The sequence below is a fragment of the Tupaia chinensis genome, unplaced genomic scaffold (genome assembly GCF_000334495.1).
Source record: "Tupaia chinensis unplaced genomic scaffold, TupChi_1.0 Scaffold144262_1, whole genome shotgun sequence".
In the NCBI taxonomy this organism is placed as follows: Eukaryota; Metazoa; Chordata; class Mammalia; order Scandentia; family Tupaiidae; genus Tupaia; species Tupaia belangeri.
Genome location: NW_006204120.1, coordinates 1,148,810 through 1,170,914, shown reverse-complemented (window position 1 = coordinate 1,170,914; position 22,105 = coordinate 1,148,810). Strand labels below are relative to the sequence as shown.

At 40.2% G+C, this 22,105-nt stretch overlaps 1 protein-coding gene across 8 annotated transcripts in view; it reads left to right on the top strand.

Annotated features, from left to right (window-relative positions):
• ENOX1 (ecto-NOX disulfide-thiol exchanger 1) overlaps positions 1-22,105 on the top strand; it is a 548,245-nt gene that overhangs the window by 384,833 nt on the left and 141,307 nt on the right. For all 8 annotated transcript variants that reach the window (XM_027767432.1, XM_027767431.1, XM_027767428.1 and 5 more), the window contains one exon: positions 9,794-10,006. In XM_027767432.1, the coding sequence (XP_027623233.1) occupies positions 9,794-10,006 (213 nt within the window). The remainder of the gene's footprint in view (positions 1-9,793; positions 10,007-22,105) is intronic.

The window sequence follows — 22,105 nt, the reverse complement described above, 5'->3', positions numbered from 1 at the left end:
GTAGAAACTCTATACCATGCAAATTCAGACACCATCTCACTTTTCCATTCGGCCTATAAATGGTAAGGGGTGACCAAAAGGAGAAAGAGCAACGTTCTCAGCCAGGAATGTTCACTGAAACATTTTTTTTTTCTTTAATATCTAGCGCATTGTGTGGTATCAGTTTAGGATGAACAGAGACTCAGCTATAGTCAGTCGTGTCCACCCCAAGATGTGATAAAAACGAGCTGTGGTTCTGTGACCTCATGGGGGAATTTCACAGAAGTCTGGCATCTACCTTATGTTATTCTTTAAAAGCCAGCACAGAAGTGTCTATGCATGTATAAGGTACATGATGTTTGCCTCCCCTTTTGGAGGATAACAGATTGGGATGTCGATTTAGTAAAGTAATTTGCAAGCCTTGCCATTTCAAAAATATATATTTATATAGATGAGTATAATTTGCAGAATTCAGAAGCTGTACGTTTGCCAAGTACTGTGTGATCCCTTGAGGAGAGAACAGATTGGAAATTTTAATAGATGGCTGTTACAGTAGAATGAACTAGCTGGGGAGACATCTTAGGCAAGAGTCAGGTAATATCAAGCTTGACAATTTCAACCCAAGCACAGAGTTTGGAATATAAACAGCATTTAATTGCTTAGGAAATTGGCTGCCTCAGAGAGGAAATCCACTCCATGCTCCTTATAACGCTGCAAAGCCAGCCAGGAGGATCCAAAGAAACTGTTTTCCTGAAAATGAGTTCATTGATGTGGGGATATAAAATGCAGTCAAGACCTAAGGTAAAGAAACCTGTGTCAGAAAGGAAATGAAAAGGCAATCTGAAAATACTTAATTGGATTTGATTTTTCTTTCTCCTCTGAGAAATCTTGCGATCTTAGGCTTATTGCAGACATTCTTTCCCCCACTTTATATCATATTTGTTTATTCTTATACTTTTCTGCTTGGAAATCAGCTTTATTCAGCAAAATATACAATAGCCAAGTCTTTACTAAGACCCACAAGGCCTTCCATGTCCTGACCAGTGCTAAAATTGAGCACATAGTGGGTACTCAGTAAATTACTTCTTTTTTCTTCAGCTATTTAAATCTATGCATATATCATCTTTCTGGAGAGCAATGCAACTGGGCATGACTGGAAGTGGAGGGAAGTGAGGTGCATGCTCAGCTATCACTCCAGTTTTCCAGGAAGGAACTACTGAGCATCTTATCCTACGTCTGGCGCTGCACCAGGTAGCCACTGGAGGGGGGGAGAAAACAGTGGACCAGCCCCTGCCTCTCAGAATTTAGGTTTCTTGAGAGAGGCAATAGCAATCCCTTGTGCTTACCACTTGTATTTGAATGACATATATTAATCACACTACAATAAGTGGGAAGTGCAGAGAGCCATTCCTGGGGAGATAGCCAACCCAGCTGGGCAATGTGGGGGTGAGAGAGGAGTGATCTTCGGGGACCTCATACCCCAGCTACTAGGCCTTGAGAAGCCAGAGGAAACACTGTAATTGTAATTGTGTACTGTCTGAGGCATCAAGTCAACCAGTATTCGTTACATTAATACAAATTCTAAAAAAGTAAATTAGCAGGCACCCTGCTGATTAAATAGACATTGTCCTGAGACAATTCAATATAATGAAGACTGACTGGGAAGTAACTGCTCACGGGCCCAAAGTTTATAGCATGGCTTTGAGAAAGTGAGAAGGAGCTCAATAACACCATAATTACACTTTATTGGAAACAGTGGCAGCAGGCAGATGGGATAATGAATTTTGGTGTGTCTAACACAGACCATCCACCCCTGGAGGAACCTTGTGTTTGGACTGTAGAGGAAAGAGATTGATTAGACACTGAGGGAGGATTATATTCTAATTCACTGGGGATTTCTCTAGGCAAGAGCATTTTAAAGTTTTTGTGTACTTTATTTCCCCTTTCAAAGGCTTCACATAATCTTTCATTATGGGATGAAATGAAGAGTTTCTCTGGAGTCAGGTGAAGCTCTGACAAAGCTTTGCAAGTAGTGCCCTTGGGATTCTGTGATGTGTCATCAAGAACTCAGTCTTTCTGGAACCAGCATTCCTAATTCCCAGAAGACTAGACTCTGATTTGCATATAGAATGGCCCCAGCGTCATTCTGCCAGAGGGAGGGAGGGAGGGATGGAAGTAGTACTGGCATTTTGCTGAGATGGTTGTCAATATTTATGGTTCCATGAAAGAAAAAAATCAATAATGCTGGGAACCAAGTGGACATTTCATTAGCTAAAAGCCAAGCTTCCTTCTTAGGGCAAGGGAAATACCAAGTGTGAGAGCCTGCCTGAGAATCAGTTCCTTAGGCATTGGTGACTTTCACAGAGGCAAGAGGGGCTATTTAATTTAGGAGTATTTTGCTTGACCCCAAAACAAGAATAATCAGTGTATTTTCAAATTGGCTCCTTCATTTTTCTCATTTTTACAGACACTAAATAGTTTTAGGGAGATTATGTGTGTGTGTGTGTGTGTGTGTGTGTGTGTGTGTTTGGGGTAAAAGAGAGCATTAACCATTTGTAAAGCCTTTTATGCTGTCTGTGATTCGATTAATTGATGCATGGTTAATTGAGCAGTCAGAAAATGGAGACTTCCTTAGAGACACAAAGTGAAATTTTGGGATGTCGTAGCAGCAATGCTTTGACCATCCTGGAATTCCAGATCTGCTGAGAACAATATGTGACTACACTGTGAGCAATTGCCAGCGAGAAGCTAGAAATCAGTGGTAACTGTGCAAACACACCATTTATTCATGGTGTGTGTGTGGTGTGTGTGTGTGGATGCATGCGCACACCTATTTCTATAGAAAGAAAAATACGGTAGAATATTTTTCCTTGTTGTTGTTCTTCCTGTTTAAACATGAAGTCTCTCTTCCTGTTGTTCTTTTATACACTCAGCCATAAATAAGGACTCTATACTGACCTAAGTTTCTTATTCAGTGTGACTTCTATTCCATCTGTTGTTCTGAAATTCAGAGCTATATCTCTCCATGCACAAAAATGTTATTCCATTATTCTATTGTCATCTGCATTTGAGTTTGATTAAAATTCACAAAGTAGGGCACCAGCCAGTGGCACAGTAATAAAAACACAATGCTCTGCAAGGCTGACCCACAATGGAGGTACTGGATTCACATCTGGAGACCCATTGAGTACACCAGATACACTCGTGCCTAGATCTGGCAGTGGCAGAAGCTTGGGGTGGGTCACAGTGTCAAGACCCTGTAGAAGCTGCTGCCTCTTCTTTTGCCTGTCTGTCTTTCTCTGTCTCTTTGTTAGTGGAAGAAATAAATACTTATTTTTTAAAATTACCAAGTGTCTACCATCTCTGCCATATCCTTGGGTTCTAAATATGACAGTAGCATGACCTACCTTTGAAGAGTGAACAGTCCAGTTGATTGTTAAAAGATATTCTGGCAGCACCAGCAGTTGGTGTAAAGGCTATGTCGCTGGACTCCCATGTGGTCAACTGCGGTTTGAGTCCTGGACCCGGCGGCTTAAAATAAAAACAGGCATGTGTATATGAATGCACAAGATCCCGGGAGGAGAATGGAAGAGAAGGGATTGGGGGTGGTTTTTCACTTTCTGTCTTTCTGTATCTCTCTCTGTCTTTCTGGTGAGCTCACACGTCCTGTAGGAAAAACCTCTCAAAAAAAAAAAAAAAAAAAAAAAAATTCTGGCAATAAAATCATACTGTCTTACACATACCAAATATACATATGCTATGACTTTATTTAACTCATTAATTAATGATAGAATGAATAAGATGTTAAATCTGATTCAAAGGAGAATTTACCTTGTAAGGATATAAATTTTCTACTGAACGAAATCCATTTCATTGTTAAAGAGAAATTATTTGCACTGCTACCAATTTTCTATAGTTTATGTTCAGTTCCGACAGAGTTGTAAAATAGCCTAGTCAGAGACAACCAAGGGTTCTCACCCTTAAAGAATCAGATCATTGAAGGGAGTATGCTTCCAGTCATGCCCGGCATTCCACTGAGAGGATCTGCAGTCATCTCTGTGCCCATTTTCTGGTCTTAGATACTTTTTATTTTTTCCCCAATTAGGGGTAATAGCTGTTCTTTAACTGAGTGTAGGGAGTTTATGGAAACAGACTCATCATATAGCTCATAAGAATCATATACATCAGAATTTTGTGATATCCTCCACTATCTCATAGCTGCTACTTTCTGTGTAGGTTTTTATTTTCTCTTCTTTTTTTTAATTTCCTTTAAAAAAAAAGTTATTTATTTCTTCCATGAGCAAGATAGACAGAGTAAGAGAGAGAAAGAGAAACAAAGACAGAGAGACTGGCCCTCCCAAGAGGGTTTTCAAACTGCCATCTGTTCCCAGCCTCAACCATGCTGGGTCATGGGCACCCGTGTTCCTGGCATATCCGGGATGCAAATCCAGAACCTTCTCACATGGGTCATCTCCACAGAGTCTCACTACTGCCATGCCAACAAGGAAAAATAGTCTACCATATTTTTCTTTCTATAGAAATAGGCACATGCACTCGCGTGCACGCACACACCCACACACACCCACACACAAACACAAAGCCCCTTACGTTTTTATTTCTTATTTTAACCTATCTCTAACAAATCTACCTAGCTTTTATTGAGCCATTTCTTCCAATGCTTTTCAAGCTCGATTGTGCATATAAATCATGAGTAAAATACAGATTCAGAGTCAAGAGGCCTGAGGAAGGCTGAATTTGCATTTTTAACAAGTTCCCAAGTGATGCTGTCTTCAAATAGCAAAGATTTATTCTATTTTCTTTTTTTTTTCTTTCCTTTTTTTTTTTTTAAGAGATTTTTGCTATAGGGTGTGTGCACTCACCAGAGAGACAGAGAAACAGAAAGCAAGAAATCACCCCCCAAGGGGAATGGCCATGCCACAATCCCTTCTCCTTCATTTTCCTCTCAGGATTTTGGCATGCATGCACACATGCCAGGCATGAATTTTAAGCTGCTGGGTCCAGGACTTGACCCACAGTCGGCTATGTGGAGTCCATTGATGTAGCCATTATGTCATCTGCTGGTTCTTCTATTCTCAATTTTTAATACCTACTATGTGCCAGGTGCTTAGTAAACATAGAAGAGAGGGAGAAGGAGGAAGATTAGTTAGGGAAGTCTGAAATAACTAGAAATGAAAAGAGCCGGTTATGGACTCAGATGGTAACATTAAGGGATGATAGATAATCATTATAATATTGTTACAATATTCCTCACAAAGCTAATCAATGGTTATTACCTTCCCAGAATTAAAAATGCTAAAAAAAACTTTCAAAAATACTTTTGAATTATTTGATAAGCTGGTTAATGTCTTACAGCAGACAGCTCTGTTTCTGTGGGATTATCTGACATTCACACTTAATTTTCATTGCCAGTAATAATGACCTCAGAGGTCTAAAAAATAAAAAGACCAGGCAGCTTACATGACATGAGAACATTTGTTTCTGGTAGGTAATAGCATATGTGAAAATACTCTTTAACATGAAATTAAAATGTTGATGATCAACAGTGATGCTCTCTATCTCTTAACCACTGAATTGGTAGCTTTCTATTATAGTACTAATCACTACAAATCAAATTAAAATTGTAATGAGAAAAACTAAGAGTAATCAGAAGATTGAAATATGTTTTGGAAATTTTATTCTCATATCAGCTCCTCAAAACTAGAGACAGACTTGGGACCAGCAGTTAGCGTAATGGCTATGTCACTAGACTCCCATGTAGTCGACCGCAGTTCATGTCCCAGACCCGGTGGCTTAAACTCACGCTGGGTGTGTGTGCATGAGTGCCCAAGATCCCAAGAGGAGAATGGAGGAGAAAGGATTGAGGCGTGGCCATCCCCCCTGGGGGGTGATTTCTCGCTTTCTGTCTCTCTGTCTCTCTCTGTCTCTCTGGCGAGCACACATACCCTATAACAAAAACCTCTCCAAAAATAAAAAAATAAAAAAACTAGAGACAGACCTTAAACCATCAATTACTGTATACAGTGACTAATGCTTTATTATTTTTTATTTTATTTATTATTTTTTAAAATTTGCTATAGGGCACATGTGCTCAACAGAGAGAGAAAGAGAAAGAGGGAAAGTGAGAAAGCAAGCCACAAGAACTGGGACTTGAACTGTGTGGTTGATAGTGTGGGAGTCCTGTACCTTAACCACTGTGCCACCAGCTGGCCTTGACTAATACTTTAATCCCGTGATCTGCAACAAATTGAGGAAACATAGCAGAGGCTCCTTATGCATTCCAGGGTCTCAAGAAAGTCCTTTTGTGGAAGAGCATTAAAGCTGGATCTTGAGGGAAGAATAAGAGCTGGCTGGGGGACCAGAAGTATGAGAGCCCCTAGCTGAGCACCCAGCAAGTACAAAAGTAGGGAGGTAGGACCAGGGTGTTCAACAAAGGAGTGGGGGACAGTCAGAAGGGAATGCAAATCAAGGAAGAAGACCAGCATGCAAGCATTTGCGGTAATGCAGGAGGATAGAAAACATTGAGCAATTTTTAATGAGTTAAAAGTCCATGTTCCTGCCATAATATACCAATTTTCCCAATTCTTAATGTGAAAAAAAGCACATCCGCACATTCTAATTTCTAAATTGCACCCATGTTCAGAGTTATGCCTAACCATGTTCACAGAAAGTATTTAGAATTTTTATAAGTGCGTCTTTGATGTGATTTTTATGAGCAGTGTTAATTTCTTTCTACATGAATAGCTTTAATAATGCTGCGATCTAAATCCTATTTAAATTAGTTTATATTGTTTTCTGCTTTCTCAGTGATCTTTCCACTGAATACAAAATTGAATTTGCAGTTGAGTATTGAAAATGACCACTCCCAATATGCTCCTGCAGCCATCCAGAGGGAGTTACTGGCTTGGTCTTAATTAATATAAATTAAAGTCACTTCTTACATGGCAACAAGTATTGACTAGAGTTACCAAGCATGCCGTAACTAATGTTTTTTCAATTTAATTTGAATGTCAGTATATCAATCATACATTGGCCTGCTGGTTTCAGAAGGTTCAGAAATGAAGACGAAACTGGAAGTTCTCAAAACTACTGGGTCTATTTTTTAAGCTAATTAAGTCCTACTGACTAGCTCTTGTTAAGATGTTAGAAAAATCTCTTGACTGCTTACTTTTGAAATTGTCTGTTTTTAATTGCTTAATCCTAAGGATATGACTTCCTGTTTCTGAAAACCATCAGTTATCTATAATTTGCTAGTGTGTTTGTGTTCTAGGGCCAGTGGAAAAGAGCAATGAAATGTGGCTTTCAGATTCATTTGGGCACACATACATTTTAAAAATTTAAGCGTGTTCTTCCTGACAGCAAATTAGTATATTTATGAACTCAGTGACCATGAGCAAGAGAAGGAAAAACTACCAGTATATGAAGCAAAAGAAGATGAAGAACTTTACTCTGTCTCCTTGTAAACACCAGAACAAAAATGTTAAGAATTTTTCTTTCTCTGTATTATGTAGAGATGAAAGTCACAGCAAAGGGAAAAAATAGTACCTGAAGTCAGTGTTCTCTATTTTTGTTGTTGTTATTCTTTAAGAGGAAAAAAAAAAAGATTTCTTATAAGCATTAGGTTTATTTCTGCTGTCTGCTCCGAGGTCCATTCACCTAACATATATTGGCAGGGAGAGAGGTTGAGAGTGTGGAGGGAGGCAAAATTTATTCTGACTGTAACGGTCGCAGTGGGCCTCTCACACACATAATGCTAAATTATGGGCCTCTCCATGGGCTGAACGTAATGTTAAGTTGTATGATGGATTTTATCTTATACAAGCTGCTTCAGTCCATGAAATGAGATAAGAAACCACTGCAGCTGGAGTTCACTGAGGGTTGAACTTAGACTGGAATTCCAGAGTTAACAAAATCGTACAAGCCAGCTATGATGCTGGATACACATGCAGTATGCCTGGGGGTGGACAGTCTGTCTTTCACTCAGTCTTTCACTTGCAGGGCGTTTGTGGGCGTTCTCAGACAAGTGATCTCCTCTGGTTGAACTGTGAGGGTAGAGGGGGCAGGTTGGCTCAGGAAAAGTAGCTTTGATCACGAAGCCCAGAAAGCTGTTGCCGCAGCAGGAAAGAGCCCAGGATAGTAGGCTGATGGACAGCAAATCTGTACTAGCTGCTTTCTGCCTGAAGAAGGCAGTGCACATTCCGCACAGCTCTGAGATAGGCTGAGTCTTGCCTTCCTCAGGGCACATGCCTCCAAGCTAAGGAAATCGGGGCCACTCTGGGAGGAGGTCTTTGGAAGAAAAGGCACAAACATATTTTGCATGCCCTATAAAATTTGCGGAATACTCTGAGAATGGAGTCCTAATAATAACCCAGTAGTTGATTTAAAAAATACGGTGAGTAAAATAAAATAAAGTTCCTTCATTAACACAAATCACCTTCTCTATTCATCTGGAGTGTACATAGGCTTAACAGTCATGAGCTGCTTGCCAACATTACAGATCACGGCCCTGTAAGGTTAGACCACAGAGCCTAGATGTGTAGCAGGCTATACTGTCTAGGTTTGTATAGTATATCACATGAAATCATCCAAGGACACATTTTTCAGAACGTATCCCTGTGTTAAGCAATACATGACTGCATGCATGAACAACACGTAGGATATATCTGATATTCATCTAGAGGAGAAGGTAGTGCCTGGTTCACAGGAGGACTCAGAATCTTCCAGTGTAATTTTGCTGCAGGTTATTGGAATTCAAAGTCTACCTAGTTTACTTACAGAAAAAAAAAAAAAGTATGTTTTTCCTAAATCACATTTCCAAGAGGTAAAAAAATACAAATGAAGGACTCCTCCCCTGAAGTTTGCCTGGGAAAAGTGTAATGAGCCTTCAGCAGCGGTAGGATCGATTAATGTTGTAATAACTGACATACAACTTCCAGTTCTAATTAACTTAATCACCTTCTAGCTTGCTTTTTCTCCACCTCCAAGCCATACAATGTAAGTTTGTTCCAATAACCATTCCCAAACAGGCAACTCTGTTTGTTTTCTTTTAAATAAACTTTATCATTTACTTACAGATGTAACTTCATTCCCCATTTTCTGTGCCCCTTCCCCTGTACACGCACCTCAACCAGATTCAGATGGGCTTTCTAATGGCCATTCAAAGCAAACACGGACCACCTTGGGGAACATGTTCCCTTTTGTGGGAAATAACAAAATATTCCACATTCCAGCTTAATTAAATATGTTATATTAACACTAAAATGAAATTAGTTTTGATCTACAATGGAACAAGAATTGACTCATTCCTCTAACCTGCCACAGGAACAATAGCTTGCATTACAACCAGTTTTCAAGTAATTTAATCTGTCATCCACATTTTAGCACTCACTCACTGATACCACTGCATAAGATTTCTGATAAAAGAGCAGAAAAATGAACTGGAAGCCAAATGGGCCAATAACAGTTTTTGGAGTCAGTCTTAAGGAAGAAAAATCAAGGTTTTGTAGAAGAACAAGACTGTACCTTATTACTAAAATGCCTAGAACACCTCTCCTAAACTCAAGCTCGAGTTGGTGGAGGACAGTGTGAGTTTCTCAGGTCATTCTATGGTGCCATGGAGAAAGATGAGACAAGAGAAAATAGGTGATGAAAAAGCAATAGTCTCAGAAAAACTAGTGTTTCGAGTTCTGAACACACATCTATTAGGATCGGCCATTGCCTGTCTCTGAGAGGATTCAGAATAAAGTGTATTTTCTCACGTTGGCATGATTTGTACTTGGCGGTTTTCCATTTCCAGATGATAGCAAGTTTTCAGAGGCTATCACAGTGCTACTTTCCTGGATCGAACGGGGAGAAGTGAATCGGCGTTCTGCAAACCAGTTTTATTCCATGGTGCAGTCAGCCAACAGCCACGTCCGCCGGCTCATGAATGAAAAAGCCACCCATGAGCAAGAGATGGAGGAAGCCAAGGAGAACTTTAAAAATGCCTTAACCGGGATCCTCACTCAATGTAAGTAAAATTTTGGGAGCCATCTCTTTTACCGTGATTTTGCTTTTTTTCTTGTTTACTCATTTTTAGTTTTTCATTTGGGGGTAAGTAGTTCAATAATCTCCCATTTTACTCCATATTGAATGGCAAGCTTCATAATCTATTTCATGTTCTGTGACAACTTGGAGGAACACGGACCCTGCCCTGAGAGTTTACTTCTCAAGGTGAGCAATGTTTCAGTAGCTTTTCCTCAGAACACCAAGCCTGGACACCAGGGCAGGGCAGCCAGATGCATCTGTGCCTGCTGGACCCACCACAGTTTATACCACACCTGCAGGGCGGCCCTCCTTCCCCTGCAGGCTGTCCACACAGACCCATGAGTCCTCCCAGTGCCGACTAGAAAGCAGACCCTGGACACACTGTCCTTGGGCTCTGTTTAGGAAAAAGGTACCATCAGAAAAACTCCTGCTCAGGATCCTTTATTTGAGGTGAGCTTCGGCTATCAACATGGGCATCTTGGGAGTAGAGATTTTTGTCTTTTCTTCATTTGGAAAGCAAATTGCCTTAACTGCTTAATGCCAGCAATTTTTCATGTCTAGATCCTAAATTGATGAAGGGGTATAAATGGGGCTTTCTTGTAGAACAATAGTCAGGGTAATTACCCAGGGCTCTATTCAAAAAAAGGGTGTATATTTTCATTACGGGCACTCCGTCTGTGTCTGTGCTTAATGTCTTGGTGGCATAATGCATCACAGCTGCCGATGTGCTCTTGCTTGGTAAAAGCCATTGACTGACACCGTAACAATGCCATGCTGCATTCCCCACCAGGTGCAGGGACCAGGGGCAACAGAAACATATTTGATTTGCATATTCTTTCGGAGGATAAGTAGTATTTTCGGTGATATAATGTGCCAAAACGCCTGTCACCTCTTCTGTCACTGTAAACCCAAGGGATAGTGTATCTCAGGATGGGATGAAAGAGGGACATCTTAAATGCAAAAGTATGATACTTTTTGTCTTCAAAAAATAATTTTTGGAGCAGAATAGAGTGTCATGTGACAAATTTCCAAATTTAAGCTCTAATAAGTAACCAAACATCCAGTGTGAAACCAATCTATCTTTAAAGAAAAGGAATAGTAAAACTAGAACTGTTCTGTCTCTTACAGCCCTTATAAGCCCCTTACTAGCTTCACCAGCACTGAGGAATAGCCCCCTATCCAACTGTGTATGTCCGGCAGTTCTGAAGTTAGGGTTATTATGGACAGAATGAAGAAAACTAATATTGGTACCAGCTTTTCAGGGACGCAAGAAAATAGTGGATTAGTAGGCAGAAGGAGATAAGGGTACATTGGTGAAAGAGAGGGCAAGGCGACAAAGTCTAATGCGATCATTCCTGCAAGAATAGGAAGAAACTATGTACCCGAACACTTCCATGATTACTATATTTTTTTGCTGTTCATCAGCATCCATTTTAAATAAATTCCTTTCCTACACAGTTCCAAAAAGCAGGGAGAACTCAACCTATACTCTTAACAGTGAAAACAGGAGAGCAGCCCGGGGGGTTGAATAGGGGAGAACTTAGTTTTCTTTGGCAATAACTACTAAAAAAGGCACCTACTAAAACAAAGCCCCAGTGATGTGGCCAAAACGATGCAGCATGCCTGCCTGTCATTTTACATGTGTAAGTCAGCCCAAGTTTAAAGCAACTGGGAGGTAGAAAAAAAAAATGAGTTGTATGGGGATCCAAACAAAAATCATCATTGCATTGCTATCCAGAGCCATATTGGAAAACAAGGTTGAAATAATGGGCTTCCAAATGCTAGAGCTCAGAGTGAGCCCCCCCCAGCCTCCATCAGCACTGAAGACCACAGACCTCATCCCCTGGAGCTTGTACCTGGATGTCTAAGCACAGAAAGAGCAGACCAGAATGGGCATCCTAACTAGGCAGGGTGGCTCCTCACTTCTTCATTAGCAGTAACAGAAGGGGTGAAGGAAGGTCAGGAGAATCCCATCTCATGAAAGAGAGATTACAATAATAAATACTTCTTAAGGACCTCAAATTTAAAGTGTCAGAAATTGAATTCTTGCTTTTAATTTTTTTAAAGAATTTCATTTAACTTTATTTATTTATTTACTTATTTTAATTTGACCAAAGAGGGACAGAGAGAAAGAAAGAGAAGGTGAGAAAGCAAGCCACCAGGTCTGGGATTCAAACCATGGTCGGCCATGAGTGCTCTTAACCACCATATCACCTGCCAGCCCCGACTGCTTTTAATCTTAAAACCTGTTACTCTTCTAGTTTTTCCTTCCAATTCTAATAAATTCTCAGACCAAAATCTTATAATTTTCACATGCTACACCTACATTATCAGGAAGTCCCCTTGTTACTACCTTCAATGCACAGCTGGGGGACCAGCAGTTAGCGTAATGGCTATGTCGCTGGACTCCCACATAGTCGACTGCGGTTCATGTCCTGGACCCGGTGGCTTAAAACTCATTCAGGGCGCGTGTGTGTGCGTGCCCAAGATCCCGAGAATGGAGGAGAAGGGATTGCCGCGTGGCCACCCCCCCCCGGGGGGCGATTTGTCACTTTCTGTCTCTCTATCTGTCTCTGACTATCTGGTGAGCACACATGCCCTATAGCAAAAACCTCTTAAAAAAAAATGCACAGCTGGGGCCAGCCAGTGACAATCGTGGTTAAAGTGGCTGGATCTCAAATGGCCAACTGTATGATTCAAGTCCTGGACCCAGTGGCTTGAAAAAAATCAAAGCCAGGGCCAAGTGTGTATGTGTGTTGAGGATCCCAAAAAGAGAATGGAGGAGAAGGAATTTTAGCGTGGCCATTCCCCTGGGGAAGAAGGGATTTCCCACTTTCCCTCTTTCTCTCTCTCTGGTGAATGCTTGTACCGTATTAAACAAACAAACAAAAAACCTAATGGAAGATACATTTATAAGACACACAATTTTTAAAAATGCACCCCTATTTTGCCCATTTTTCTTCATTTTAAGTGCTACCACTCAAGTCCAGGGTGTCTGAACTGCTATAATTGTTTGGTATCTTGGATACTGTGTCCACCTATGAGCAACAGAAATCTCTAACAAACTGTAAACAAATGGAGGTTTTTGTCTTATCACACACAATAAAATCTAGATCTAGGTGTTTGTTGTCTCTTGTTCGGTGGTTCAAGCTTGTCAGGGCTGAGGCTTCTATGTTACTGATAGTTTTTCCTAGATGATTGTCTACAAAGGCTGCTACTACTCCGGCTGTCACATCTTACTCTCCCACCTCAAGACTGGAATTACATAAGAGAGAAGAGAGGAAAAAAGGAAGAGGAACAGGTTGCATCATTAGAGCTAGAAAGCAAAACTAGCTCAAAGATTCCCAGTAGACCCACACATGTATCTCCTTAGGCAGGATTTTTACATATGAAGTGCCTATCTACAGCAAAAATGGGAAATATAATATTTGACTAGGTTCATTGCACAGCATAATAAAAATTGGAGTTCTCAGTAAGGAAGAAGGAAAAAACGGCCACTGGAAAGCATACTGCAGTTTCTGCCATACATAGTCCGTCTTTCTACTTTTAATCTGGTTCAATCTAGTTTCCACACATCGTCTGATATAAATCAGGTCATGTCTTCCCACTTAAGTCCCTTAGTAGATTCCCATCACACATAAAATATCAGTAACATTCACTCTCCCTAACCTACAAAGCTCTCCATGCGTGCTTTTTCACAGTTGATTTTCTTTTTACATACTACGTGTCATAACCATTGGCCTGTTTCCTCCTGAGCCATCAAACTAACTCCTACCTCTGAGCTTTCACACATTCTTCTTCCTCTGCCTGTCGTATTCTTCCCCCCTTGCTTTGTATGGTTAATCTTTCCCATTTTTAAGGTCTTAGCTGAAAGGCCACCCTTTCAGAGAGATCTTTACAGTCCTCCCTCTTCTAGTAGATTCACTATCATTGTATCTTGAAAGATCCTTTGCAGCACTTTTTCAAAGACTGATTTCATCATTTTTCTGCTTTGAATGATTATAACAGGCACAATTTTCCATTCTCTTCTACAAAAAAAAACTTTTTTAGAGAGGTTTTTGCTATAGGGTACGTGTGCTCACCAGAAATACAGAGAGAGATGGAGAGACAGAAAGCGAGAAATCAGCCCCCGGGGGGTGGCCATGCTGCAGTCCATTCTCCCCCATTCTCCTCTTGGGATCTTGGGCATGCACACACACCTGGCATGAGTTTAAGCCACTGGGTCTAGGACTCAAATCGTAGTAGTCGACTACATGGGAGTCCAGCGACATAGCCATTACACCAACTGCTGGTCCCTCTTCTACATACTTTTACCAAATGACTATTCCCCAGATGAAAAGATGAAGTAAACCCTAACATTCACCATGAAAATATTAGCAGGAGCCTGACTAGCCTGGTAGGTGTGCATATATCGCATCACCTTTAGAATTTTAAATATATCTCATTTCCTATCATGAATTTTCTCCTCTCTGGTGGAGTTATGTTTGTCTATTTCAACCACATGTTCTGCTTTCTCTAGCCTGGTTAGGTGTGGATGGATGAGTTTAGTATCAATACTGTGGGGCTGCTTTTTCAAGAGTAACTGCTAAAGCCCACAGTGATTGACACACTTGCTGCATTTTCCAAAAGCAGAACCAGTCAGCCCACCCATTTATCTGCATTAATATTCCTGGCAAATGCCACAGGAATCACATTTAGCTCTCTCATTTAGAATGAAGTCAGGATTACTAAACACTTATTCAGGAATGGCATCTCAGCTTGCTTTCTCCTAGATGGCTTTAAAGTTTCTGGTTATTTGGCAGCAGCCCTGAATGCTCCCTTCCACAAAAAAGATTCCACTAGTGTCAATGCCGTTCTTCCTGTGTTCCATGGCAACCTGTCTGTTACACAGGCAAGAGTGTCGGGAAATCGTTCTGAGGCAGTTTGGAAGCAGGTATATTGACAAACTAGCTTATTACAGCAAGTGGTACAGGCCTGCTGTCCTGAAGGGAGGGCTCATTTAACAACTTCCAAGAAAGTTCAGGCACATTGCAAAGTTCAAGGCATGTTATAAAAGAATGTGGGTTGCTTTATAGATTTTTCTGGAAATAGCAAATTGATTGAACAGGACAAGGGACGCTTCAGGTGTGAAGTTCATTAAACTGGATTAGATGCCTTTATCTCCTTGCCTTGCTTTTCATATAGATCCTTCCTCTCATTAGGAAAGCATCCATTGGCTCAAATTGTTGGTCTAGATTATTCTCCAGCCATCTAGGAGAAAGAAAGCATTTTCCATGCTTAACAAAAATTTCTTGAAAACATCAAGAGTCATTAATAACATAAAGAAAACTGTGATTTACTTCAAGGTCTACATCACAGTACAGCAGTTACCCTCTGCCTTGGATGGTATTCAGTCCTGCCAACAAATGTTCTTTGTTCTGTTTCTGGTCTTTACCATAGGACCAGCTATTAAATACAATCAGATATGCATTGTTCTCATCTAAGCCTTGACTGCAAGTGTCAAGAGAAAGCAACTAAACCCAACCAGAAGTTTGGGGGATACAGCATCTATTCACTTGTAGTTTTGTTTTTCTTTTCGGATCATGGATGTGCAATATCGAGTATATTCGAAGAGGACATCATCTATCCTATTGTGGCACCTGGTGTTTTCTCTCCCTTCCCAAATCAGTCAAACAGACCTTATTTGTTAGACATAGAAGAGCGAGGGGGAGCAAAACTCAGCACAGGTGAATCACCTCACTCCCATATCATCGTATCCTTATATCATTCTTGTCTCACCTTTATGTCATTTCTTAACCTGCTTATTTAGCAGAAACTTCACTGGGTTTTCCAACTCAGAGACTTTAGAGTTTAATCTTTTCTTTTTTTTTTTTAATTTATACTCAACAGGAGCTCCCCATAGGCCTGCCCATTTTTAGTTTTTCAGATGTGAGCTAAGCTTGTCATTCCAAAGCTCAGACAGGATCTGTTTATAAAGTTCAGAAAGTATGCGCCACTGTACTCTGTTATTAATATGCATGCCAAGATGATCAATTGTGCATGCCTTGTTACAACACATGCACATCTAATAAAAATTTAAACACTCCATGATATTCCCAATTTGGTACTTCCCAACATGCTTCCTGGTGAGAGAGACGGGAGCAAAGTAAAAAAAAGGCAAATGGGAAAGCAGACGGCAGTGGAGAAGGGTTCATTAATATTAATTTAAGAATACGTGCACTAAATATAATGAGCACAAATGAAGTAGAAATTGTAGAATGTCAGAGCTACAAGGGACCTTAGAGACTTACTGGGCTACACTCTATTACTTTATAGAGCAGGAAACTGAGGTTCAGGGAACAGACACGACAGGCCTTGGTCATTTAGCAATTTAGGGACAGATTAGACCCAAGATGCTTGGCTCCTTCTATAGTTTGCTTTCTAATGCCATATGTATGTGTTTTATTAATTAAAAAAAAATGAAAATGACCAGAGGAGAATATCAGAACCATAAATTCATAGTTTACAGGTAGAGTTAAAGAGGCATGTTAGCATCACATAGAATATAAATACCACTGTTTAGAAAATGAAGTATTTCCTTCTCCATTCTCTCTGTCCCACTTCCACACATTTGCTTATACCACTTCCCTCATCTGAAATAGTTTCCCTCATCCTAGTGCCAGGACTGAAATCTGCTCCTACCATGTTGTCTCCACAACCTTTCCTGTTTATTAACCCCCCCCCCCAGAGCTATCTCCTGTTCGCTTTTCACTCCTCTTTGCACTATCCTTTGACCTAGCATAGTTGTTATAAGCACATAGAGACCTCAGTACAAATTCTAATTGCTGACCAATCATAGGTGGAAATGAAGGTAGTGTTGGAAATTGGACTAGAATCTAATAACTTCAGAACATATTCTAAATGTAGCTTTTTTGCATAAATCATGACCTCAACTGACTTATCGCTATTATTATTATTTTTAATTTGCTATAGAATGTGTGTGCTTACTGGAGGGAGACAGAGAGAGAGGAGGAAAGTGAGAAATCACCCCCCAGGGTGGATGGCTATACTGCAAGTCCTTCTCCATTCTCCTCTCAGGATTTTGGGCACACACCCATACATGCCAGACATGTTTTTCAAGCTGCCAGGTTTAAGACTTAAAACCTGCTTTTGGCCATGTGAGATCCAGCTGCCTTAATCACCATGCCATAGCTGGATCAGACTTAGCTCTAATACATTATTTCCTTTAAAGTACATAAAACACACAAAATACATTTTAATTGAGAACTTTACAGTAGTATATCACAGTATTGTTATTAAGGTTTTCAACCTGCAAATTAGAAAGGTTAGAACTATCATACAAGTTTGCTTCATTCATGTATGATTAGAAATAGAGTCAGCAGATGGTGTTGCAGTTACATCACTGGACTCCCACATGGCCAACCATGGTTCAAATCTCAGACCCAGTGGCTTAAAAATCATGCTAGGTGCATGTGCATGCACACCTATAATCCCAGGAGAAGAATGGAGGAGAAGGGACTGTGGCGTGGCCATCCCCCATAGGGGGTGATGTCTCACTTTCCCTCGCACTATTTCTGTCTCTCTCACTCTCTCTCCAGTGAGTGCATGCACCCTAAAGCAAAAATTTATCTTAAAAGAAAAAAAAAAAAAGAAATTATATGAAATTATATCAGTCTCATCTTTAGTCTTGAAAATAGAAAATGGTGGAGAGATTTTTGAGTGGACATGAAGAAATCCTGATTCTAATCCTAGCTCAAGCATTAATTAGCCATATGACTTTAGGAAAGTCTTTTAAGCTTCTTGAGTCTCTGTTTTCTCATCTCTGTGGGGAAAGATTTTGTTCAGATAATCCCTAAGGTACTCTAAAAATTCCACAGTCCTTATCATATCAAAGACTCAGATCCTTTAACATCTCTGGATATCTAAATACAGGGAATGTCTGCCAGGACACAGACATGATGTCCAAAGCTCCTCTGTCATAGAACAGAGGATCCGATATTCCTCTTGCACATGTCCTGTTTGTGTCTTTCTGTGGCCTTTCATACCTCTGCTGGGCTATGAATTTTGACCCTATGAGTGTGTATGTGGCACTTTGCAGGTACTAAAGACTGGTCAGAATTATTGTCATAGACAGCTGTGCAGTGCTCTGACGTTCTTCTGTGTCATGTCCTCATCTGTCTTCTTGACTAAAATTGTAAAAGTCTAAGATGTTTGAATGAATGCTTTAATTTATTCCACAAGTATTTATTGGGTCCCCATTAAGTGCCAGGTCATATGTTAAGTACTGGAGTGAAATGTAAGGGGTTTCTGATCTCTGTCTGTGCCATGATCCCCCTTCTAGGCAGATTGGTGTTCTCATCCACATTTCTTCTGCTTGAAAAGCTCTTTCTGAAATCATTTACTTCTCAGGAACATCTCAGCTAAACATTTTTTATTTCCGCCAAGGGAAATTTGGCTGCTGTGTCCCCTGCTGTCGAAAAAGAATTTTATGAAGTGTTAAAATGTTTTCTCATGTCCATAGTAGTCATTGCTATAGATCTTCCATGGGGGGAAAAATCCCCCATAACTGCTTTAGCAACTCGACTGGTTTTCTATTTCTCCTCAAAATCATACTGATAGGTGTATTTGCCAATGTATTAAATGCCAGAAACATTTCCATTTAAAAAAAATCTCTCTCTGGTCTCAGGAAATAAATGTCCAGAGAAAATAATTTTTATAAGAACTTCCGAGTCAAGGACAAGCACGGAATGTTCTATTTCAAGTGTACTGAAAGGTGATAGCAGAGGATGCTGAAAGCCCACCAGAACCAGATTGAGCTTTTCTCAGTATCTCTCCTTTCAGTCTCACAAATATATATACTCAATCAAATAATGCTATTAACGTGCAAAAAAAAAAAAAAAAAAAAAAACACCCGATTTTAAAAACGAGAGAGCGGGACTAGCAGTTAGCAGAATGACTATGTCGCTGGACTCCCACGTAGTCGACCGTGGTTCGCATCCTGTACCCGATGGCTTAAAACTCAGGCCAGGTGCGTGTGGGTGCATGCCCAAGATTCTGAGAGGAGAATGGAGGAGAAGGGATTGCGGTTTGGCCATACCCCCTGGGGGGTGATTTCTTGCTTTCTGTCTCTCTCTGTCTTTCTGGTGCACACACACACACCCTTTAAGAAAAAAAACCTCTCAAAAAAAATTGTTTAAAAGCAGGATACTTTCAAACTGAGGAAAAGGAACATATTGCTAAAATTACTGTAAGGCAGAGATAATGTGTTCTTGATTCTTTGTGCAACTGAAAGATGTTCAACTTGGTGTTTGTGCACCAACCAAAGAACACTGCACCCATGGGGAATCATGAAGAGGCCAGAAAGTGAAGGAATTTCTGCTAAAGGAGACAAATCACTCAAGTAGTAGACCATTCCACAGCAAGGGAGTTTCATATGACCAGTAAAGCCAAAAGTAATTACTCTCTCTTTGCAGAATAAGTTTGCCACACCCCATTCCAGAGGCTCTAGGAAAGAGGCTCAGGGTTGTCTAGTCCAACCCCTTTTGCCTTGGGATTCAACCAGATAGAGACTTACTTCAGACCACATAGCTAGTTCACTAGTGATGAACACATTTCCCAACTCTTCTTATCCTCTCATATGCAATCCTGACGATGGTGTTGGATTCCTGAGAGCATTCCCTTGACCTCTACAGGTACCCCTGCAGAAGCATATTACTCAACAACTTTTATTTCAACAAAAGTAGGATAGAATGAATTTTAGATTAAAGCATGAACGCTCAGTGCTCACACTGAGAGAAGTTGATTCCAGTGTGTTAGACACAAGAGAAGTAGGACCCCTTTTTCCAGACATGTTGATTCTTCTGCTCTCTGATTCAGAGTCTTCAATGGAGAGAAGTTAATGCAGCTTCCTGCCCTATAGCAGCCTCAAGTGCTTGGCTTGTTTGCTTTGGAAAATTCTACTTTCCTGCAGGTTTGTTTGTTTGTTTGTTTTTTCCTTTCTTTCCTTTTTCTTTTTTTTCTAGAGAAAAAAAAAAGACATTTTAGAGAGAAATTTTTGAGGACACACATGCTCACTGGAGAGACAGAGAAAGTGAGAAATCAACATCCAAGTGGAATGGGCATGCCACAATGCCTTCTCCTCCGTTCATTTCCCAGGATATTGGGCATGCACACACACATGCCCAGCATGGGTTTCAAGCCACCAGGTCCGGGACTTCAACTATGGTCAACCATGTATGAGTTCAGCACCTTAACCGCTAGGCAACCTACTGGCCTCTTTCCTGTAAGTTACAACTCAGATGTTGTTTAAGCCTTTTCATGCCCTCCGCCATCCCCAGCTTTGAGCAGTTCAAGAACTTTGGCTCTTCAATCTTCAGAGTCTAGTACAGTGTCTGATATGTCACACAACATGGTGTTTGTGAGACTAAGGCCTGTAGTATAATGATTATAAATATATAAATACATGATCTGAAGCTGGGTAGATGTGTTTTCATTTTTGACTTTACCATTTGCTAAATATATGACCTCAGACAACTGTAACAATTACTTCATCAGCAAAATAGGCTTAATAATAGCCCTACCTCTGAGGGTTGTTGGAAAATCTAATGAGAAAATGTTTTTAATCAGAGGTTCTCAAACTTCAACATGCATTGGAACCACCTGGAGAGCCCATTAAAGCACAATCTGTTGGGCCAACACCACCCTCCCACCCCCTGAGTTTCTGATTCAGTGGGTCTGGGGTCTGAACATTTACATTTCTAATCAGTTCTCAGGTAAGGCTGATGATGCTGGTCAAGAGCTATACACTGAAAACTACTGTTTCAAAATATCAAGCATAGTACCTGTTCCAGTGAGTGCTAAGCAATTAAACAGCCTATAGGCATTACAGTATTTCATCACATCATTAATGGAGTCCTAGTAGAATTCCCAGTCACTATTTTGAGGGTCACCAAGAAAAAAAGAGCCCCAGAAACCAGGTCTGTCCTCTTCCTGATGGATGACCATTTTAACAATGAGTCAACTAATTGATAAAAAAAACAGCTCTGGGTCCAGATTCCAGATGGTGGTGCAGCCATAATGCAATGTTCTGCAAGGCTGACCCACAGGGGAAGGTACCAGACTCACGTCTAAAAACCTGTCTGAACATGCTGGAGATTTTCATGCCCATGATCTAGGACAGAATAATGTGGGAGGTGGTTTGTGGTATGAAGACCTCGTTGGAGATGTCCCTCTGTCTCTCTTTCTTACTCATGGAAGAAAGAAATAAAAATAAACTTAAAAAACAGATTTGATGAGTCTGAACTTGTTTTCATATCATGGAGGTTGCAAATGTAGATATTACTAGTGTGGAGAATTGGTTGCCATGTAATTCATACTTCACTCATCTATCGAGAATTAAGTGTGATTGCCCACTGTGGGCAAAAGTGGAGAAAAACAATCTGAAAAACCAGAGTGAATACAAATCGGAGAGCAATTTGGCAATAGCTCTCAAAATAAGAAGTTCAGGTACTCCTTTATCTACCCTTTGCACTGCTAAGAATTTTTTATAAAGATATTTATACAAGACTGTCAGAAGATATGTCTGAGGAGGTTCGTTGCAGCCTTGTTGATAATATACATATGAATAGATTTCCAAGATATGTTTAGTAAAAAAAGCAAGGTACAGAACAGTGTATATAATAATTAGCACCACTCCATAAGTGAAAAAAGTTAGACATTGAAAAATGTCTGTGATGTGAATGCATAACTTATTCTCTGTTAAAATAGAAAAACTGACAGGCAGGTCAGTTGGGAAAGGAGGCTGTTACGTATCACTTGATTCCTTTTTTCTAATGTACGTGTACTTTTATTTATTCAGTAGAGGTAATCCGGACAGGGGGTTTATTAGATTTAAAAATCCTAGTAAGTGTTATATATTGTAAGGAACTGTTACAATTAAAATCTCATGGATTTTTTGCTTTGTTACTTTCTCAAACATTTGCATATATGCATTAGTAAGGGATCGACAGTTTCCTGAAATGTACTGGGATTTATAAAAATCTTAAAACATCGCTACCTACCTGTTATCTTTCCATTTATTCAG